A 20,755-nucleotide genomic window follows, 5' to 3' on the forward strand; every position below is an offset into this window, starting at 1 on the left:
CACTGGACCACCAGGGAAGTCCCTGTAAGGTCTTTATTTTTAAAACCATGCTTTTTACTTTTTAATCTGTAATTTCTGTGAGCTTGGTTATATGATTTTGTAGCCTTTTTCAAGTTTTGTAACAATGGCTTTTAGATACCAGTAAATTTCCAGTGTGGAAGTCCGCCTTGTTAGCTTGATAGGGAACAGATAGGTAATGTGGAACATTTTAATGAAGTTGCAACATAAAATGTCCATTTTCCATTGGCTTCTTTCAGATTTTTAGAGATGTTTTTAAACTTTTTCCAAACTTTTTAAAGTTTGGAAACTAGGATCAAAACACTAGCAGCTTATATTTGGGGCACTGTAATGTAACTGGGACTGAAGCAGTCCTATCTGCTTCTACCTGCCTTCTTCTGTTCCTTTAACAAATGCATATTAAGTAAAGATTTTCTAATCTTGGTAGCAGTAAGAATTGTAAAGCCTGAGGGTAGTGATGAGCAGCAACATTTTTAAAAAATTTTATTTTTGGGGAGTTCCCTGGCAGTCCAGTGGTTAGGACTTGGAGCGTTCACTGCCATGGCCCGGGTTCAAACCCTGGTCGGGGAACTAAGATCCCGCAAGCTGTGTTGTGCGGCCAAAAAAAATTTTTCTTTAAAAAATTTTTCTGTCACATATAATTAGTTTTGAGTTACATAATTAGGTTTTATAATTAAGTAATTACATAACAATATTTATTTCCTTGGGTTAGTTGAATGTATCTCCTCTTCTTGTCATTGGTTATTTCCCTCCTGGAGACTCTAGCCAATCAGAAATCAAGTTTTTAGTGAATTCAGAACATGAGTTTGTTAATTTCTAAGGTCTTATAGATAATATATGGGACATATATTTGTTCCATATATTCTCATATTTAAATGTACCCAAGATAAAATCAGACATCTGTTTTTAATCCAACTTGAAATAAATAATCAAGTCTACTTCATTTAGCAATTCAGTTATATACATATTCCAGATACTGTTGCTTAAAGTATATTAATGTGGAAATATTCCTTTTCTTCCCACTCTTATTTCATGAAACACTTTTATTAAAAGTGTGCACATGCATAATTTAATTCTTTTTATGCCCCGCATTTTACTGTTTTACCTAGTCAGTGTTCCTGTAAATTTACCCATGTAAATAAAACTTTTTTCAGTATTTTATTATGAAAGTTTTCAAACCTACAGCAAAGTTGAATTTTATAGTGAACATCCATTTACTCATCATTTAGATTCAACTGTTAACATTTAACTGAACTTGTTTTATCATGTCTTTATCCATCTGTCTGTCCTTTATGCATACACTTAATCCATCAAATTTTGGGGATGCATTTCAAAGTAAACTGTGGACAACAGTACACTTTACATTACCTACCTAAACATGTATATCGTTACCTAAAGTGCAATGTTTTTTTTTTACAGTTTACTTGAAATGTGAAAATTACATATGTGAAATACAAAATCTTAAGTGTTCATTTGCTGATGTTCGTTTGTGTAGAGCTGCCCTAGGAGGTGTTTAATTTTTTTGGCTGGCAGAATTGCATGAACTTAACTTTATTTTTGTTGTCACTATTTCCAGAGAGATATGACCAATTCTTGGCTACATTCTGTAATATGTCCTAATTTTCTTTTTTTTTTTTAAATTATCTTATTTCATTTATTTTTGGCTGCATTGGGTCTTCGTTGCTATGCGTGGGCTTTCTCTAGTTGTGGCGAGTGGGGGCTACTCTTCGTTGTGGTGCACAGCCTTCTCATTGTGGTGGCTTCTCTTGTGGAGCACGGGCTCTAGGCACGCGGGCTTCAGTAGTTGTGGCATGTGGGCTCAGTAGTTGTGGCTCGCAGACTCTAGAGCGCAGGCTCAGTAGTTGTGGCGCACGGGCTTAGTTGCTCCGCGACATGTGGGATCTTCCCGGACCAGGGCTTGAACCCGTGCCCCCTGCATTGGCAGGCTGATTCTTAACCACTGCACCAGGGAAGTCCTATCCTAATTTTCTGGGGCAGTTCCAGTTTCAGATATTTGACCCATTATTCCCGAAAGCCATTGAAATGACCCAGAAAAATCAATATTTCATTGAAAATTCAGTGAGTGAATTAAACCAATAAGTGCTACAATACAGAGACATGTCATAAAACATGAAGGATCAGAGTGAGGAAACCTCAGGCTTTTGAAAGCAGAAGTCCACCAGCCTGGTGGGTAATCAAATTTTTTAGTTAGGTGTGGTACTTTTCTAGTAAAAAGCATGTGATGCCAACAGGAGCGTAAAATTGAGATAGCAAAGTGGAATATATATTATGTATGTGGTGCTTGCTGTGTGCCAAGTACTGTTCCAGGTGCTGGGAATAGAGCAGTGAATAAGACCAAAGTTTCTGTGCCCATGAAACTTGCATTCATACTAAGTTGATTGTGTCAGGAAATAATGGCATTGAATAGTTACATGTACCATTGTACTTAGTTACTTTGTTGGTAGGTTAATGTTTTAGTTGTTTTTGACTTTTTATAAGGGTGAAAGTTAAGTATATGAAAGTAAACAAAATGATGTAATGAACTCCCAAGGACAAATCATTCAAATGGTAATTATCAACTCATGGTAAATGTTGTTTTGTCTATGCCTTCACCACTTTCCTCCCTCTTAGATTATTTTGAAGTAAATCCAAAAAGCCTTATTTCAAATGAAAATATTTCAGTATGTGTTCCTAAAAGATAAAGATGCTTAAGGGGGTGCTTATATATTAAAATTTTTATTTTAAATAAAATGTTTTTGTGTTAAAATGGGTGCAAAATATATTTTAAGGACAATGGAAAATAAATGTTTTTAAAGAAATGTAATCCTCATAATCTGTACCCAGTTAGTAATGAGACTAAACATTAGTATGGGAAATTTGATGTAATTTATATATTGAATCAAAGAAAACATCAAACTTGGTGCTTTTACTTAACTAAAATGAAAGTGTTTTTCATAACAGGTAGTTATATTAAATTGGAATTTATAGAAAATGAAGAAATAATTCGTTGTTTTGCAACAAGACACAATCACCATTTCAGATTTCAAAATTGCAAAACTAATTTGATATATATCTTAATCTGATCAGATTTCTATTAGCACAAGCAAACTGTGAATAGTACATATTTCAGAAATGCAGACAGCCTTGTGGTAGGAATTGTCTCGTCTCTAAGGTAATGACAATTACAAAAGTGTAAAAAACATAGAACTATAACTTTTCAAAAAAATGGTTAAGTTTATATACATGTTTTTGCTTTCTACGTCCTGCCAGAGTGGATAAATGATTAGGTAAAATGGGTTTTCAAATTTATTGTTTTTTTTTAATGAACTACATATACTTTTTATTTTTGGTCTGACTGATCATACCATTAACACTAACTTTGGAGAAGCAAATCCGATGGATCCATCTGCATTTTAAATAATAGAAATGTTTCTATTCCATTGAGTTTATTTTTTAATTAATTGAAAATGATGCTGTTGTCCTTAAAAACCCTCTATAACATATTCTTCATAAGTCATAATTTTTATTTCTGGTTTATGTATTATGGTGCCATTGTTTTCCAAAACATTTCTAAAAAGGAGGTTCCAAACATTAGTATCTGAAGCCTTGTGTACTTCCATTAGCATTTAGGAAGGAAAATTACATATTTATAGCTTAATGTAAGATTTGTACAAGAATTTCAAACAGTGGTGGTATTTCCATTCAGATCTGGCTTTGTAAGTAATATAAAATACTGTTTGAACTTTCTTAATAATATAAGCTTTTGAAAGAGAAATTCTGAAATCTTTGCCTCTCATCATGGATTTTATCGGAAAGAAAAAAATTCTTGAATGGTATATCTGGATGAGCTGTGAACTCTCTGAAAATACAGTCTTGCTTTGTCACAGACTCCTACAGTCATCTTCGTTTCCTTAAATCTTTTCATAGAATGAGGGAATTTTCTTTAAAATTAGATGCCTACAGAGCAGAGATGGTATAATGTTACTTACATTTGAAGATTTTCGCAAAACATAAAGAAAATGCCAGTTTCATCTTCATTGCTAGATGTAAGAACTGTCATTAGGAGACTTTTTCTTTTGCTGATTAACAAGTTTGGAATGATTATTTTCATTTGTATTATTTTGTAGAAACAATTTGTTAAATATATAACTAAATGTGACTTGAGTTTTACTTCTTTGAAAGTTTTACCATATACATTTTAAAATCCTGAAATAACTTTGTAGTAATTTGGGGGAGTTGAACACAGAAACAGGCTGCTTGGTAAAGTAATAAGCTGTCTATTAATAGAAGCATTTAGGTGTATATGCTCACCCCGCCATCCCTTCACCAAAGCATGTACAAACAAGGGTATTGTGGAGTGGAATTTTGTGGTTTCTTGAAACTGGAGATATCAATGATTCTAATTTTATGTATAATAAATTTTGAAATAGAAAATGCTATAAATTGTAATGTTAATTTTGGCTTAATGCCAATTTTTTTTAAGAAACTCAGTATTTGTTTAGATTTAATTGAAATCTCTGTGAAAGATAGTGTTTAGAAGAAAGAGTCAATAAATTCATTTGTGTACTATATTTTATGTAATCATACAGAATATATATTACAATCTAATGTCTAACATACTAAAGAAGGAAACCAAGTTGTATCCCCATGGAAAAAAATTAGGTGGGTCATTTTAACTGTCAAATAGATATGAACTATTGATTTTATTTTTTCCTAGCACATTGACAAATTTCCTACCCATCGGGAAATTTGAATTGGATGTAATTATTTATATCTGAATAGTTGTAGTTATTAATGCTAAGAAGTAATGTAAGGAAATAGACACTTTGAGGAATTTAGTGTTTCACTTAGACTTGCAAAAATAGTAATCAAAATAGCAAACATTTTTTGAGCACTTAGTGTGTCCTGCTATGCTAAATGTTTTACAATTTGGTTTTTATTTAAACCTTACAACTCCATGAGTTAGGTACTAATATTAATTTTGCAGATAATGAAACTGAGACTTAAGGTGGTAAAATAACCAGCCCCGAACATTGGGCATTATATTTTGGTTTTTCATTTTGTCAAATTAGTTAACTGATATTGATCATATCGTATACTTAGATAGCTTGCCAGTTTCTTTCACATATACCTCATCTGATATTGATAAACATAGCAAGATTGCTTAAGACCAGATTGTTTACAGATACATGTTCTGTAGCTCTCCAGTTCTTCTTGTTGATAATCATTTTTGTTTAGTTATTTTACAGCAGCTTCTTGTCTAAGACAGGTGTTCTCCCTCTGTCCAGTTTCCCAACTCCCACTAAGAATCCATTCAGCTGCTAAAACTTTAAAACATTAACGTATTACTTTGAAAATTAGTTCAAATTTTATAATGAGTTTTATTTTGCTTCAAAACTCGTGATGTCAAAGTCTCTCCTCTCTCTAGTGCTGCTGGAGAAATGGCAAAATGTTTTCTCTAGATCTTTCTAGCTCAGTATTACCTCCCTGTTTGCTGTTGGTTATGTGTAAAAATCTTATATTTCTTCTGAACAGTACTTCAAACACAGTAGACCAAAGATGTGTGCTATCTTAAATGGTTTTACTTATAAAATTCCTAGACAGTTAGGGATTAGAGCTACTGTAACATTCTCACTTTTGTAGTTTATTTTTTATTAAAACAATAATATTGTACTTTTTCTTTTACTTATGATTGGTTTTTTGCATTGCTGCATGTTACTTTAAACACCTGGCTTTCTTCATTGAACAGTTTTATTTCCTTTAATTCATGTGAAGACCTTACTATTAGTTATATTCATGTTATTTCATTAATGCATTTTTGTTTGTTTATACATTTACTCTATTTGATTAAGGATAAGAACTCCTGTGCTTTTTTAAAAACCTTTCCAAAACCAAATAGAGAAGTTAGTGATTTTTATATATTTCTTTTTGTCTGTTTTAGGATGGCTACCGTAGAGTAGTTAATATTGTGCCAAAGAAACCACCACTGCTAGACAGACCTGGTGAAGGAAGCTACAGTAGATATTACAGTCATGTTGGTTACCGAGAATATGACGAGGGCCGCAGTTTTTCTCATGATCGAAGAAGTGGTCCACCTCACAGAGGAGTATGTAAATTTCCCCCATGTACTAATTGTTATTTTTTATAAGTTTAAAAAATCATGTAATTTTTGGAATTTATGGGACTGGCCATGAAGGCAGTTGAATAAACACTTCCTGCTTGATGCTCTGTTGACTTGCCTGCTGGAGCTGTCAAATGGGAACTGGTAGTCAAGAATCTTGGGGTGCTGGACAAAGTGGGTAAGCCCTCTGGATAGCTCTATCTAAATTACATTAATTCCAACTAGCCTGCTTTTTTATCCCCTAAATTGGCAAGGATTTGCAGAACCAGATAAAGGTAATCTTATCTATTGCTTTTGTATTCAATAAGTGATAACCAGGTAGTTATCTTTTACTAGATGTGCCCACTTACAGTTACTTTATTTTTATCATGATGAAATGCTGTGGGTAAGGTTGGGTTAAGGTTGTTGAGACTCAGTCTCATTTTTGTTATTATTAAAGTCTACTTCCTAACTCAGATTAGAAAGCCCTCAAAACATTGCCTTTCCTATAATAAGCACTTTTAAAGTGTTAGCCATTATTGCTATTATTATTATGTTTTTTCTCGTGATCATCTTTAGTAATCTAGAAGTATATATTTAATGTTGCAATAACCTGTTATTGAACTTGATTAAACTATTCCTTGATGCACTTCCTTTGACCTAGCTTGCATGTTTATAACATTCCTTTGCTAAACCATTTTCCTACATTTTCTCCTTCCCTTCTATATAATGTTGTAATTAACAGTACATATTCAGACATTGCTTATGATAAATTTGACCTCACAGTAGCCATTGGAATTAGTTTCCTTACTTTACACCTGAGGAAATGGAACTAAGGTGATTTACCCAAGATAAGTATGTATGGGAGTTTAGTTCTTTTACTACCACATCATCGTGACCCTTGACAATTCTAAAGTGGCAGTGAGACTATTCAATATTTTCTTGTGTTTGTTTTTAAGTTTGGGGTGTTACAGCTTCCTTACTTCTCAATAGAATTGATTTTTATTTTGTTCAATTTTAAATGTCATGCTGTTCCTTTAGGAAGAAGGGTTTGGTATTGAAAAGTAAATACTATGTGTTATCTCTGTTTTAGAAATACTGGATTTTGCCATCAGAACCATTCTTCCAGGTAGTCTCAAGGAGAAACAGTTTGGCCTTTGCATAAACAGTTGTTATCCCTCTTAGGAAAACCCTGTGGCCATTTAGTATAGACAGGGAATTTTGGATTCATTGGACCAATTTGCATTTGAAGCCGTATGGACAAGATTTTTTTCTAAAACCTTGCAGCATAATAGTGCCTCGATAATATTTTTTACTATTGTTGTTACAAATTGTGTTTATTCATACTTGACACATTTTCTCTTTAAATTTTCTTCAAACAAACAAACAGGCCCACTTGAGATCCTTAGGATTCTCATGATGCTAATTCTTACCTAGGGTTCAGTTAGTATAAAACAAACTGCTTACTTGATCCAATATTCTATTATAGCTATTGAGTTTTTTCTTTTGTTTGTTAATAGTTTAATGTCGGGAAGGAAAATGATAAATACATTTTACTTCTGTAAGAATAGAGTACATGATGCTGAAGAGGAGGATGAAGATAGTATTTATTTTAGGTGAATCAGTGTTTCTGATTGTAGGTAATGCACATGTTACAGTTGTCCCTCGATATCAGGGGATTGGTTCCAGGACCCACCAGGATACCAAAACCTGAGGTTGCTCAAGTCCCTTATATAAAATGGCATAGTATTTGCATATAACCTATGCATATCTTCCATATACTTTAAATCGTCTCTAGATTATTTATAATACCTAATACAACATAGTGCTATGTAAATAGTGGCTGGCATGCAGCAAATTTAAGTTTTGCTTTTTGGAACTTTCTAGAATTCCCTCTTCCTCAGTATTTTTGAGCCGATGCAGAACCAGTGGGTATGGATGGCTGATTGTACATTGTTCTTTGTATAATTTTAAAGTAATTGAGTATGGATTACCATGTGGTTCTTTTATATGTATCTTTTCCAAATTTGTTTTAGAGGACAAAGTGTGCTTTCTTTGATTAATTTTAAACTTAGTGCCACATCTTGTTCTAATATAGCTTATCAGTAAGTGTTGATTTCTTATTATATTGTTTCCAGTTGTGGTTTTTAATGGGAGGTAGGTTGAGAAAAGGAAACTTGAACAAGAAGAGTGGAAAAGTGACAAGTTCTTCATTGGGCTTGAATATGAAAATTGCTGAGCAAACTTGACAGAGGAAGAATAAAATGAAAGGTTGAGAAATGTGTGCTTGGCTAAATTTAAATTGAACCTTTGTTCTCGAACAGACTTTCTATGTTGTGAATATTGGCATGTGCTTTTGGTAATAAGGCTGTTTGGGCCTACCAAAGAAATACTTTACGTATTTTAATAGAGATAAATGGTACCACAGGTTCTCAGTCTACCAAATTAGTTGTTGAAATGGATGGCTTGCGGTATCCTTTTTACTTTTTTATGCCTTTGAAGCTCAGAGAAATTTAGAAAGGTGTCTTTGCCCTCATATTATTTTGGTCTTAGAGACTAGTTTCCAGTAATTCTGTTAGATACATATATACCCTCCCTGACCAAAATAATGTAAATGAATATCTAAGTAACGTTTTTCTGTTATAGGATGACTCTGGCTATCGGTGGACAAGAGATGATCATTCTGCAAGCCGACAGCCTGAATACAGGTAAAAAGATAAAAATAACATAATTACTTTGATATTTGCCTCACTGAGATGTCTGCTATTGAAATCTAACCTCAAGGCACATCAATGAAATATTTAATAGGATTTAAAAATTTGAAAGCAACTAGCATTATATTCTTTTTGTGACTGTGTAATATATTAATGGCACTAATAGCTAGCGTTCTGTATCTCTTGGTATTTTGTAATTGACAGTAAAAATATATATTTAAAAATATTTAAACTCTTGTTATATTCTTCTCTAATTATTTAATTATTCTTAATGAGTCATGTGGATTATAAGGTATGTATTTGCTTAATTAGAAAATAAGGCATTTTTTCCAGGAGTATCCTTCTTGAAAACATTTGAGTCATTACAAATTGTCTCCTATTAAAAAGCATCTCTCAGTTGCTTTATCTTGATCAATTAAGTTCTGTTGGGAAAATGCATTTTTGAAGGACCTCGATCATTGTTAGCTTTGGTTACTTAATAGAGGCATTTGATAGAATAGTTAAAAAAAAGATGGACATTTTTAACCAGGTTGATAGTTGTTTTTTTAAATGATTTCACTTTGGTAGTGTTGGGAGTTGTAAAAGCAGCCTTTTAAAGATCTCTTATAGACTGTCAGACAAGAACCCCAAACTCATGGAGAATGGCAAGGAGTAACTGCCACAGCTCCATAGGTGCCAGAAGTAGACAGCTGGATTCAGTGGATAAGGGCAGTTAATTACTCATAGCACAGCAGACAGAAGGGGCATCAGCATGGCAGTATTGGTTTCCTGCCCCCAGGTCCCACAGGGTGATGTGATTGGCAGAGATGGTGGCTATGCATTGCAGCTAAGGAACCCAGAGTTAAGTGATAGGTACCTTTTGTTGCAATCAGGAAGCAAGCCAGTCCTTTCCCAGGGAGTAAGCAGTCACATGGTAATTATGCTGTGGTCACCCTGACCTGTTGAACTGTCTCTTGACCAGTTACAGAAACTCTTCAGTATCACTGGATGGTTAGGTCTTTCAGTTTGGTATGTATGGCAGGCATGTACAAGGACGTTCAGAACTCATGGCAGACTGCCTCTCTCAAAAGAAGCAACAGAGATAATAGATGCTGAAAAATACTTTGATAAAATGTAACACTCAGTAATTATAAAAACTGTCAGCCAGCTAGGAATAGAAGAGAATTTCCTTTATTTGATAGGCATTTGCTATACTGAATGGTAAAGTTAGAAGCATTCTCCTTAAAACCAGAACAAAGCAATAATGCCTGTTTTCACTGCTTCTATTCATTATGGTAATGGTGGTCTCAACACCTTCAGTAAGACAAGAAAAATGAAGGTTAAGGGTTAGAATGAAAGAAACAAAACTATTTACAGATTGTATAATTATCTATGCAGAAAATCCAAAGGAGTCTATAAACTATAGAACTACTAGGATATTAGCAAAGTTCAGTATAATAAAATCAACTATCAGCAGCATAAATTAGACAACGTAATTTAAAAATACTATAGCAGGGACTTCCCTGGTGGCGCAGTGGTTTAGAATCTGCCTGCCAATGCAGGGGATACAGGTTTAAGCCCTGGTCCAGGAAGATCCCACATGCCACGGAGCAGCTAAGCCCATTCGCCACAACTACTGAGCCTGCGCTCTAGAGCCCGCAAACCACAACTACTGAGCCTGCATGCCACAACTACTGAAGCCCGCACGCCTAGAGCCTGTGCTCTGCAACAAGAGAAGCCACCGCAATGAGAAGTCCACGCACCTCAACGAAGAGTAGCCCTGGCTCGCTGCAACTACAGAAAACTCATGTGCAGCAACGAAGACCCAACGCAGCCTATATATATATATATATGTATATATAAAAATTAATTAATTAATTACAAAAATACTATAGTATGAAAACTATAAGGAGTAATAAGAATAAATTTAACTGAAGTGTGTGAGACCTATTTGGATGAAATTACAAGTCATTTCTAAGGAACATTTTAAAGTCCTGAGTAAAAGGAGCAGCACAGCATCCTTGGCTATGAAGAGACAGTATCACAAATATGTCATTTCTCTTCAGATTCAGGTGTGAATTCAATGTGGTTCCAGTCTAAATTCCAGGATTTTTTTTTTTTTTTTGCATAGAAGTTGGCAAACTGATTCTAAAATTAATATGAAGAGTGAGGGGCCAAATAGCAAAAAATAGTATTGAAAAACGTGTGAAGACTGAATATGCCATATATCAAAACTTATTAAAGCTGTAGTAATGTAAACAGTGAAACAGAATAGGGAATCTGGAAGCAAACCTAGATATTGAAAAACATGTGAAGACTGAATATGCCATATATCAGAATTTATTAAAGCTGTAGTAATGTAAACAGTGAAATAGAATAGGGAATCTGGAAGCAAACCTAGATATTGAAAAACATGTGAAGACTGAATATGCCATATATCAAAACTTATTAAAGCTGTAGTAATGTAAACAGTGAAATAGAATAGGGAATCTGGAAGCAAACCTAGATATGTCGAGGAATTTAGGATATTAGTAGTATTAAAAATCAAATGGGGAAAGAATGAACTTTTTAATAAATAGTACTGGGACAAACTGCTATCCACTTGGGGGAAAAAAATGTGAAATTGGAAGCCTGGCATGTCAACATAAATAATCTGATACAATAGAGACCTGAATATGAAAAGCAAAATTAAAAAAAAAAAAACACAGCTTTTGGTTAGATTAGCTAATGGTTTATATTTTTCCCTAAATAAACAGCTCTTTTGTTTTTTGAAACAGCTCTTGGATTATTTTAATTCTGTTGTTTTTCATTGTTTAAAATAAGAGTTTCTGTTTTTATCTTTTTTCTTTTTGTCTTTTTTAGCATTTTTTCCCTGTGCCTGTGTATAATTTTACATAAATGAAATAAAATCATATATGTGACTCCTCAGTCTTAACAGCTATATTAACAGCTTGGTGTATATTCTACTTTTCTCCATATTCATAGGCATTTGGGGTATTTGATTTTTGTTAATGAGATCATGTTACACACACTTTTCTCTAAGTTGCTTTTCTCCTTCAGAGGCTTATGAAAATCCCTCCGAGTTATTTGGTTTACCTTTAATTTGAATGTTTTTAGTGACCAAGTAATGTTCCATTTTGTGGCTATACCAAATAATTTAGTTGTTCACCTATTGATGAATATTCACGCTGTTTCCAATACAAAACAGTGCTGCAATAAATCTGAGTACATAATATCTTTAAGAAACAGTACTTTGGTTTCTATGGGATAGATTGCCAAAAGTGGAGTTTCTGGGTCAAAGGGCATATATATTTTAAATTTTAATAGATGTTTCCAGTTTGCTTTCTAAAAGCCTAAAACACTTATGATTTCATTTTAAAAATCTAATATTTTAATTCAACTTTAATTTGTTTTTCTTTTTTTTCTTTTCTTTTTTTTTTGCGGTACGCGGGCCTCTCACTGTTGTGGCCTCTCCCGTTGCAGAGCACAGGCTCCGGACGCGCAGGCTCAGTGGCCATGGCTCACGGGCCCAGCCACTGAGCTGCATGTGGGATCTTCCCGGACTGGGGCATGAACCCGTGTCCCCTGCATCGGCAGGCGGACTCTCAACCACTGCGCCACCAGGGAAGCCCTGTTTTTCTTTTTTATTTCTCATTGGTGAAGCAGTTTTTATTTTATATTTTTAAAATTTTTATTGGAGTATAATTGATTTACAATGTTGTGTTAGTTTCAGGTGTACAGCAAAGTGAATCAATTATACATATATCCACTCTTTTTTTTTTTTTTTCAGATTCTTTCCCCATATAGGCCATTACAGAGTATTGAACAGAGTTCCCTGTGCTATAACAGCAGGTTATTATTTATCTGTTTTATATATAGTATTGTAAATGTCAATCCCAACCTCCCAGTTTAACCCCACCCCCCGTCCACTGGTAACCATAAGTTTGTTTTCTACATCCGTGACTTTACTTCTGTTTTGTAAATAAGTTTATTTGTACCCTTTTTATAGACTCCACATATAAGATTTAGATTCCACAAATATGATATTTGTCTTTCTGTGTCTGACTTACTTCACTCAGTATGACAGTCTCTAGGTTCATCCATGTTGCTGCAGATGGCATTATTTTGTTCTTTTTTATGGCTGAGTAATATTCCATTGTATGTATATGTACTATATCTTCTTTACCCATTCCTCTGTTGATGGACATTTAGGTTGCTTCCATGTCCTGGCTATTGTAAATAGCGTTGCAGTGAACATTGGAGTGCATGTATCTTTTCGAGTTATGGTTTTCTCTGTGTATATGCCCAGGAGTGGGATTGCTGAGTCATATGGTAGTTCTATTTTTAGTTTTTTAAGGAACCTCCATACTGTTCTCCATAGTGGCTATACCAGTTTACATTCCTGCCAGCAGTGTAGGAAGATTCCCTTTTCTCCACATCCTCTCCGCATTTATTGTTTGTAGATGTTTTTGTTGATGGCCATTCTTACCCTTGTGAAGTGTTTTTCTTATTTATTAACATAAGTAAAGTTTTGAAATTTCCTGTAAGCATTGTAACTGTATCCCACTGATTCAGATATGTAGCAATTTTATACTGATTCTGACATAGTATATTCTAGTTATTCTGTGATCAGAGAATGTTGCCTGTATTCTTACTCTACTGTTTGAAATTCATTGATCATTAGTTGATCAGTTTCCTTATCTGTACCATGAGCATTAAAATAAGATATTTTCTTCTTGAATTTTTTCTGGATATATACATGCATTTCAGTGTTCATAGAAGCACTATTTATAATAGCCGGGACATGGAAGCAACCCAAGTGCCCATCAACAGACGAATGAATTAAGAAGACATGGTGTGTGTGTGTGTGTGTATATATATATATATATATATATATGTATATATATATATATATATATATATACACAATAGAATATTACTGAACTATAAAAAAAAGAATGAAATACTGCCATTTGCAGCAACATGGATGGACCTAGAGAATATTATGCTAGGTGAAATAAGTCAGAGAAAGACAAGTGCTGTATCACTTAAATGTGGTAACTAACAAATAATACAAAGGAATGTATATACAAAACAGAAACAGATTCACTGTTATAGAAAACAAACTGGTTACCTAAAGGGAGAGGGAAGGTGGAAGGGACAAATTAGAGGTATGGGATTAACAGATACAAACTACTGTGTATCAGTATAAAACAGATAAAAAACAACTATATACTGGGTTGGCCAAAAGGTTTGTTCGGTTTTTTTCCGTAAGATGGCTCTAGTAGAACTTAGTTGTCTTTAACTTCATTTGAAACAATTTTGTTAGATTGTATGTGACCGCTGTCATATCAGCGTGCATTAAAAAAAAAAAGACATCAAAATTGGTGAATTTTTATGTAGCCATTTTAATACTGAAGATGGAAGAAAAAAAGCAACATTTTTGGCATATTATACTTTATTATTTCAAGAAAGGTGAAAACGCAACTGAAACGCAAAAAAGATTTATGCAGTATATGGAGAAGGTGCTGTGACTGATTGAACATGTCAAAAGTGGTTTGGGAAGTTTCGTGTTTGAGATTTCTCGCTGGACGATGCTCCACTCGCGGGTAGACCATTTGAAGTTGATAGCGATCAAATTGAGACATTAATTGAGAACAATCAACATTATACCACATGGGAGATAGCCGACATACTCAAAATATCCAAATCAAGCATTTAAAATCAATTGCACCAGCTTGGCTATGTTAATCACTTTGATATTTGGGTTCCACATAAGCAAAACGAAAAAAACCTCCTTGACCATATTTCCACATGCGATTCTCTACTTAAACGTAATGAAAACGTTCTGTTTTTAAAACAAATTGTGTCGGGCAATGAAAAGTGGATACTGTACAACAATGTGGAGCAAGAGATCGTGGGGCAAGTGAAATGAACCACCACCAACCACACCAAAGGCCGGTCTTCATCAAAGAAGGTGATGTTGTGTATATGGTGGGATTATGAGCTCCTTCTGGAAAACCAAACGATTAATTCCAACAAGTACTACTCCCAGTTAGACCAACTGAAAGCAGCACTTGACAAAAAGCATCTGGAATTAGTCAACAGAAAATGCATAACCTTCCATCAGGATAACACAAGAACGCATGTTTCTTTAATGACCAAGCAAAAACTTACAGTTTGGCTGGGAAGTTCTGATTCATCTGCCATATTCACCAGACGTTGCACCTTCAGATTTCCATTTATTTTGGTCTTTACAAAATTCTCTTAATGGACAAAATTTCAGTTCCCTGGAAGACTGTAAAAGGCACCTGGAACAGTTCTTTGCTCAAAAAGATAAAAAGTGTTGGGAAGATGGAATTATGAAGTTGCCTGAAAAATGGCGGAAGGTAATGAAACAAAAAGGTGAATACGTTGTTCAATAAAGTTCTTGGTGAAAATGAAAAATGTGTCTTTTATTTTTACTTAAAAACAGAAGGCACTTTTTGGCCAGCCCAATACTATATAGCATAGGGAATTATACCCATTATCTTGAAGTAACCTGTAATGGAATATAAACTGCAAAAATACTGTATCACTATGCTGCACAGCTGAAACTAACACAATATTGTAAATCAACTATACTTCAACTTTAAAAAAGGATTAAGTGATTTTACACATACAATGCATATTTTACCATGCCTGTCGCATAGTAATCATTTAATAAATGTTAACTTTTCAGGGTATAGAGTTAATTCTATATGGTATATTCATTCATTTGGTAAGTGTTTACCAAACACTTACATAGTGTTTACTATGTCAGGTACTCTTCTAGCCTCTGGAGACAATAAGCTCCTACTTTCACGAGGCCTACATTTTACTATAGATTATAGATAGTAACAGATAAAAAAAAAACATAATTTTTATGAAGAAAAATAAAACAGCGTAGTGGAGTAGAAAGTGCTTCTACTTCAGCACCTTCCTGTACCTTCACTTGATGTCTGGATGTCTTCAGTAACATTTCACATTTTACACTATCACAAAAACTATAGCTTTTGTTGGCTGGCATCTTTCTGGAGCTTCTACCTAAAAGACTTTGTGAGTGGAAAATAACTGTTGTTCTAGGGGGAAAAAATTACTGCATTGTAAACCAGACAAAGAGAGTAGTTGTGTATTTTTGTAAGAGAATAATGCTCTGAGCAATTAGGAGAACGATGCTAGTCAGTGTTTTTGTTTTTGTCAGTGGGGTATACATAATAATTCCTTATTGTGGGAAGGAAATATTAGAATATTTAAAATATTTTATTTGAAACAGTTTTTAAAATTTAAAAAAGTTGCAAGAATAATTCAAAGAATTCCTGTAATCCTTCACCAGAGACCCCATTAATGTCTCCAACACTGCCCCAGTAATGCACTTTATAGCAAAAAGATCTATCTGACCTCATGGGTCATGTTTTTGTAGACTTCCTTAATCTGGAACAGTTTCTCAGTCTTTCCTTGATTTTTATGGCTGTTTTTGGCAAAATGAATACAGGACAGACATTTTATAGACTGTTTCTCAATTTGGGTTTTTCTATTGTTTCTTTGTGATTAGATCCAGGTTATGCATTTTTTTCTGATGCAGTTTCTGAAGTGATGCTGTCTTCTTTGTATTGCATCCTGTTAGGTTGCACATGCTGTTGATTTGTCCCCTTATTAGTATTGTTGTCTTTTATCACTTGATTAAGATGGGGCCTGTGAAATTTCTTCACTGTGAAGTTAGCCTTCTCCCTTAAAGTTAGTGTTTGTGGGGAGATACTTTGAAAGTATGTGATTATGCCATTCTTCATCCCACTTTCACCCCCTAGTTTTAGCATACATTGATGTTTCTTGCCTGAATTAATTATTAATGAGATGCTTTTAAATGGGTGATTCTGTAATTAGGTGCTTCTTTCTATATTTATTATGCAGGCATTCTGTTGTGAGAAGAGCTTTCTCTTCTCTCCACCAGCCCCTTTAAAAAACAAACAAAACTTTGTTCTTTGTGGTATAATCTGTTGCCACTATTATTTTGATGCCCAAATTTGGCCAGTGTGAATCCCTTCAAAGTAACTTCTGTGTTTTTTTTAAAAAAATATTTTGTTGTGGTAGAATATATATGACATAAAATATGCCATTGTAACCATTTTCAGTTATACAATTCACTGGCATTAATTACATTTACAGTGTTGTACAACCATCTCCACTATTTCCAAAACTTTTTTTTTTTTTTTTTTTTTTTTTTTGCGGTATGCGGGCCTCTCACTGTTGCGGAGCTGCGGACGCACAGGCTCAACGGCCATGCCTCACGGGCCTAGCCGCTCCATGGCATGTGGGATCTTCCCGGACTGGGGTACGAACCCATGTCCCCTGCATCGGCAGGCGGACTCTCAACCACTGCGCCACCAGAGAAGCCCTGGATAAGTCCACTTTTGATGTACAAAATTTTTAAATTTGATAAAATCTAATGTATCTATTTTTCCTTTTGTTGCTAATGTTTTTGTGTCATGTAAGAATTTATTGCCAAATTAAGATCACCTGTGTTGTTTTGACTTATCCACCTCATTTTTTGATTATTTCTGCTGAAAGATGTTCATGGTCCTTTTTATACTTTCCCTGCCCTGACCCTAAAATCAGCAATTTCTCTAAGGAACACAGGTTCTCTTTAGTGGAGAGTGGTTTTTTATAACCAAGATCTGGACACTAGGTGCGTGCATGTATGCACGTGCACACACACACACACACACACACACACACACACCCCTTTACGTCTGTATTTATTTTTATACAGTATTTACATATATGAGTTCATGGCAGTATCTTTTCCATATTTTACCCTGCTTCTTCATCAGTGAGAAACCTGGCTTCCATTTGTTGGTAGAGACAGTCCTCCATGGGTCTCTTGCACTCCTACACATCTGGCCAAGTTACACCAGGAGTGCAAGGCCCTGATCACTTTTTATCCATATTATTTCTCAGAGCTGAGTGTGTAGTGAGCAAGCACTCTTGAAGGATAAGGTAATATCACCCTCTGTGTCAAAGAGCAGTCTTGCTTATTGCTTGGGGTAAAAATAGTGGTTTTTTACTTGGGTTCCCCAAGTTCAGTGTTCCTCAGTTATGAACCAAACCCATGACATGTGCATCCATCTGGGCTCATATCATATCATCCCTGTGGGACTTGGGACCTGGGGAAACTGACACAAATGTGCCAGTGCTCATGTTGTTTGCTATGCTGATGTATTAAGTACTTTGTCTCTGACCCAAGAGTCTTGTGTCTTCTGCAGGCATCCATGAAACAGTAACGGTCTAACTCATTAGCTTGTAAATAGAGTAAAATCTGATCTCAGACCTGAAACCAGCACCCTCAATATATTTGCTTACATTCCTGTACATAGTTAATCCTCTGACCCTGTCGGTCTTTCTTCTCATACTCCCCAGCACCTTCCTTTTGCGGATTGCCATCACTGGCTGCTACTGGGGTGCCTTGCTTTCACACCATCTTCCACAGGTCTGTTACTGGCAGTGGAACGTTCTGTTTTATGTGTTTCATATTGTAGCACATTACGTACTTTATAAATCTAGCGTGTGTGTGTGTGTGTGTGTGTGTGTGTGTGTATTAGTGGTTCATATTCAAATATGTTTTATTAATGGGACTGTGGAATCACTGGAAGCAACTGGATGAAATAACAGCTAACAGAGGAAAAGAGAATGTATCAAGTTTTCTATCATCCTCATGCAACAACCCCCACCCCCGGCTTGTCACTTTCTTCTTTTTTTTTAATATCTTTATTGGCGTATAATTGCTTTACAATGTTGTGTTAGTTTCTTCTGTACAACAAGGTGAATCAGCTATATGTATACATATGTCCCCATATCCCCTCCCTCACTTTCTTATTTAATAGAGCCACATACTTGGTAATTTGTCTACATTTCAAGTATATCATTGCCTACTAATCTTGGTTCTGTATTTACTCAGTGATTATATTATCTGTTTGTTCAAAACACACTTGTAGATGAAATTCAGAATATGTTAGGATTTTTTTCATTTTGTATTCAAGGAGCATGTCATACTTTATTGATTTAGATAGAATGAGGTTATTTTTAACAGTCACTTTTCCCCCTGTACTTATGAGGTCTTACAATAAACCTTAGGATGGAATTTATTTAAAGTACTAAATAATATCTAAAAATATGGAACAAGAGTGTCACCAAGTGGTCAGTATACTTTATTTTTAAATACTGTATTTTTTTCCTGCATTCACATATGGAAAATTTTGATTTAGTTAAGTATTTCATACATATTGATTTTTTTAAAAGAGTAGATTTAATTTTTAATTTTATTATAGCTATTTTATCTTCTTAGGTGATAATCTGTTTGATGGAGAAAAATACTGTATAATATCTCTTTTTCTTTTTTTCTAAAATTAGTTAATTAATTTATTTATGGCTGTGTTGGGTCTTCGTTTCTGTGTGAGGGCTTTCTCCAATTGCGGCAAGCGGGGGCCACTCTTAATCGCGGTGCTCCGGCCTCTCACTTTCGCGGCCTCTCCCGTTGCGGAGCACAGGCTCCAAACGCACAGGCTCAGTAGTTGTGGCTCACGGGCCTAGCCGCTCTGTGGCATGTGGGATCCCCCCAGACCAGGGCTCGAACCCATGTCCCCCACATTGGCAGCCAGACTCCCAAACACTGCACCACCAGGGAAGCCCCATCTTTTTCTATTTAGTTCAGGGGTACAAATGTTTATTGAGTGTTTACTATGTGTAGGCCACTGTGTTTGTATCACTGACTTACAGTCTAGGTAGTGAAATAGATGCACAAGTACATAGCATAATATAATATGTGCTGAAGTTTCATCAAGTGCTGAAGACAAATAAGCACTTATCCTGTACTGAGGTTTTATTAAAAGTTTCTGGTAGGGGTGGATAATTTGAACAGAACCTGAAGGAAAAGTAAGAGTTAATCAGAAAAAGAGTAACAGGGACCATATTCCTGCAAAGGGAAGAGCATGAGCAAAGCTGTGTAAAGCATGATGTGTAGAGCTATTAATGGGTGATTATGTAAGAGCTGGGGAACTGTGGATTAAACTATAACTAAGAAGTCTGAGTTTTATTCTGTTAACTGCGGGGAACTACTGAAAAATTTTAGCTTGGTAGAAAGGGGGGGGCTACAGTAACGCAGTCAGGTTGTAGCTTGTCTTCATTGTAGGGGATGACTTTTAAAGATGGCACTAGGGCTTCCCTGGTGGCGCAGTGGTTAAGAATCCGCCTGCCAATGCAGGGGACACGTGTTCGAGCCCTGGTCCAGGAAGATCTCACATGCCGCGGAGCAACTAAGCTCGTGCGCCACAACTGCTGAGCCTGTGCTCCAGAGCCCGCGAGCCACAACTCTTGAAGCCCGGGCGCCTAGAGCCCCTGCCCTGCAACAAGAGAAGCCACGCAATGAGAAGCCCACACACCGTAGTGAAGAGCAGCCGCTGCTCAACGCAACTAGAGAAAGCCTGCACACAGCATCAGAGACCCAACGCAGCCAAAAATAAATAAATTAAAAAAAAATAAAGATGGCATTAGAGATAGAATAAGAAACCATGAATATCTTAATTGGAGAAAGGGAGTTAGGGGTGGAGGAAAAGGGTTAAATTTGATAAATGCTTAAGAAGTGAAAAATCAGCAAGATGTGGTTGTTGGATGTGGGAATAAAGAAGAGGGGAATATCTGGAGTCCGGGCGGTGTCCGGCATGGGAGCCAGGGGACCACGATGGTAAAGAAGTGGAAAGGCCGCGTTGTGATCGACTCAGACATGGAAGACAACAACAGCGATGAGAACCTGGATCAGGGGACACAGGTTCGATCCCTGGTCCGGGAAGATCCCACATGACGTGGAGCAACTAAGCCCGTGCACCACAACTACTGAGCCTATGCTCTAGAGCCTGAGGGCCACAACTACTGA

General features: G+C 35.5%; 1 protein-coding gene across 15 annotated transcripts in view; it reads left to right on the top strand.

The window, feature by feature from the left end:
* The window catches only part of PPHLN1 (periphilin 1), a 140,416-nt gene that overhangs the window by 19,976 nt on the left and 99,685 nt on the right, over positions 1 to 20,755 (top strand). For 8 of the 15 annotated variants that reach the window (XM_067696212.1, XM_067696207.1, XM_067696204.1 and 5 more), the window contains one exon: positions 8,765 to 8,826. In XM_067696212.1, coding sequence (XP_067552313.1) covers positions 8,765 to 8,826 — 62 coding nt within the window. Of the gene's footprint in view, positions 1 to 5,959; positions 6,125 to 8,764; positions 8,827 to 20,755 lie in introns of all 15 variants that reach the window. The other 7 variants (XM_067696211.1, XM_067696197.1, XM_067696199.1 and 4 more) reach the window with 1 other exon arrangement.

This window comes from Pseudorca crassidens, chromosome 11, assembly GCF_039906515.1.
Source record: "Pseudorca crassidens isolate mPseCra1 chromosome 11, mPseCra1.hap1, whole genome shotgun sequence".
NCBI classification, from domain to species: Eukaryota; Metazoa; Chordata; class Mammalia; order Artiodactyla; family Delphinidae; genus Pseudorca; species Pseudorca crassidens.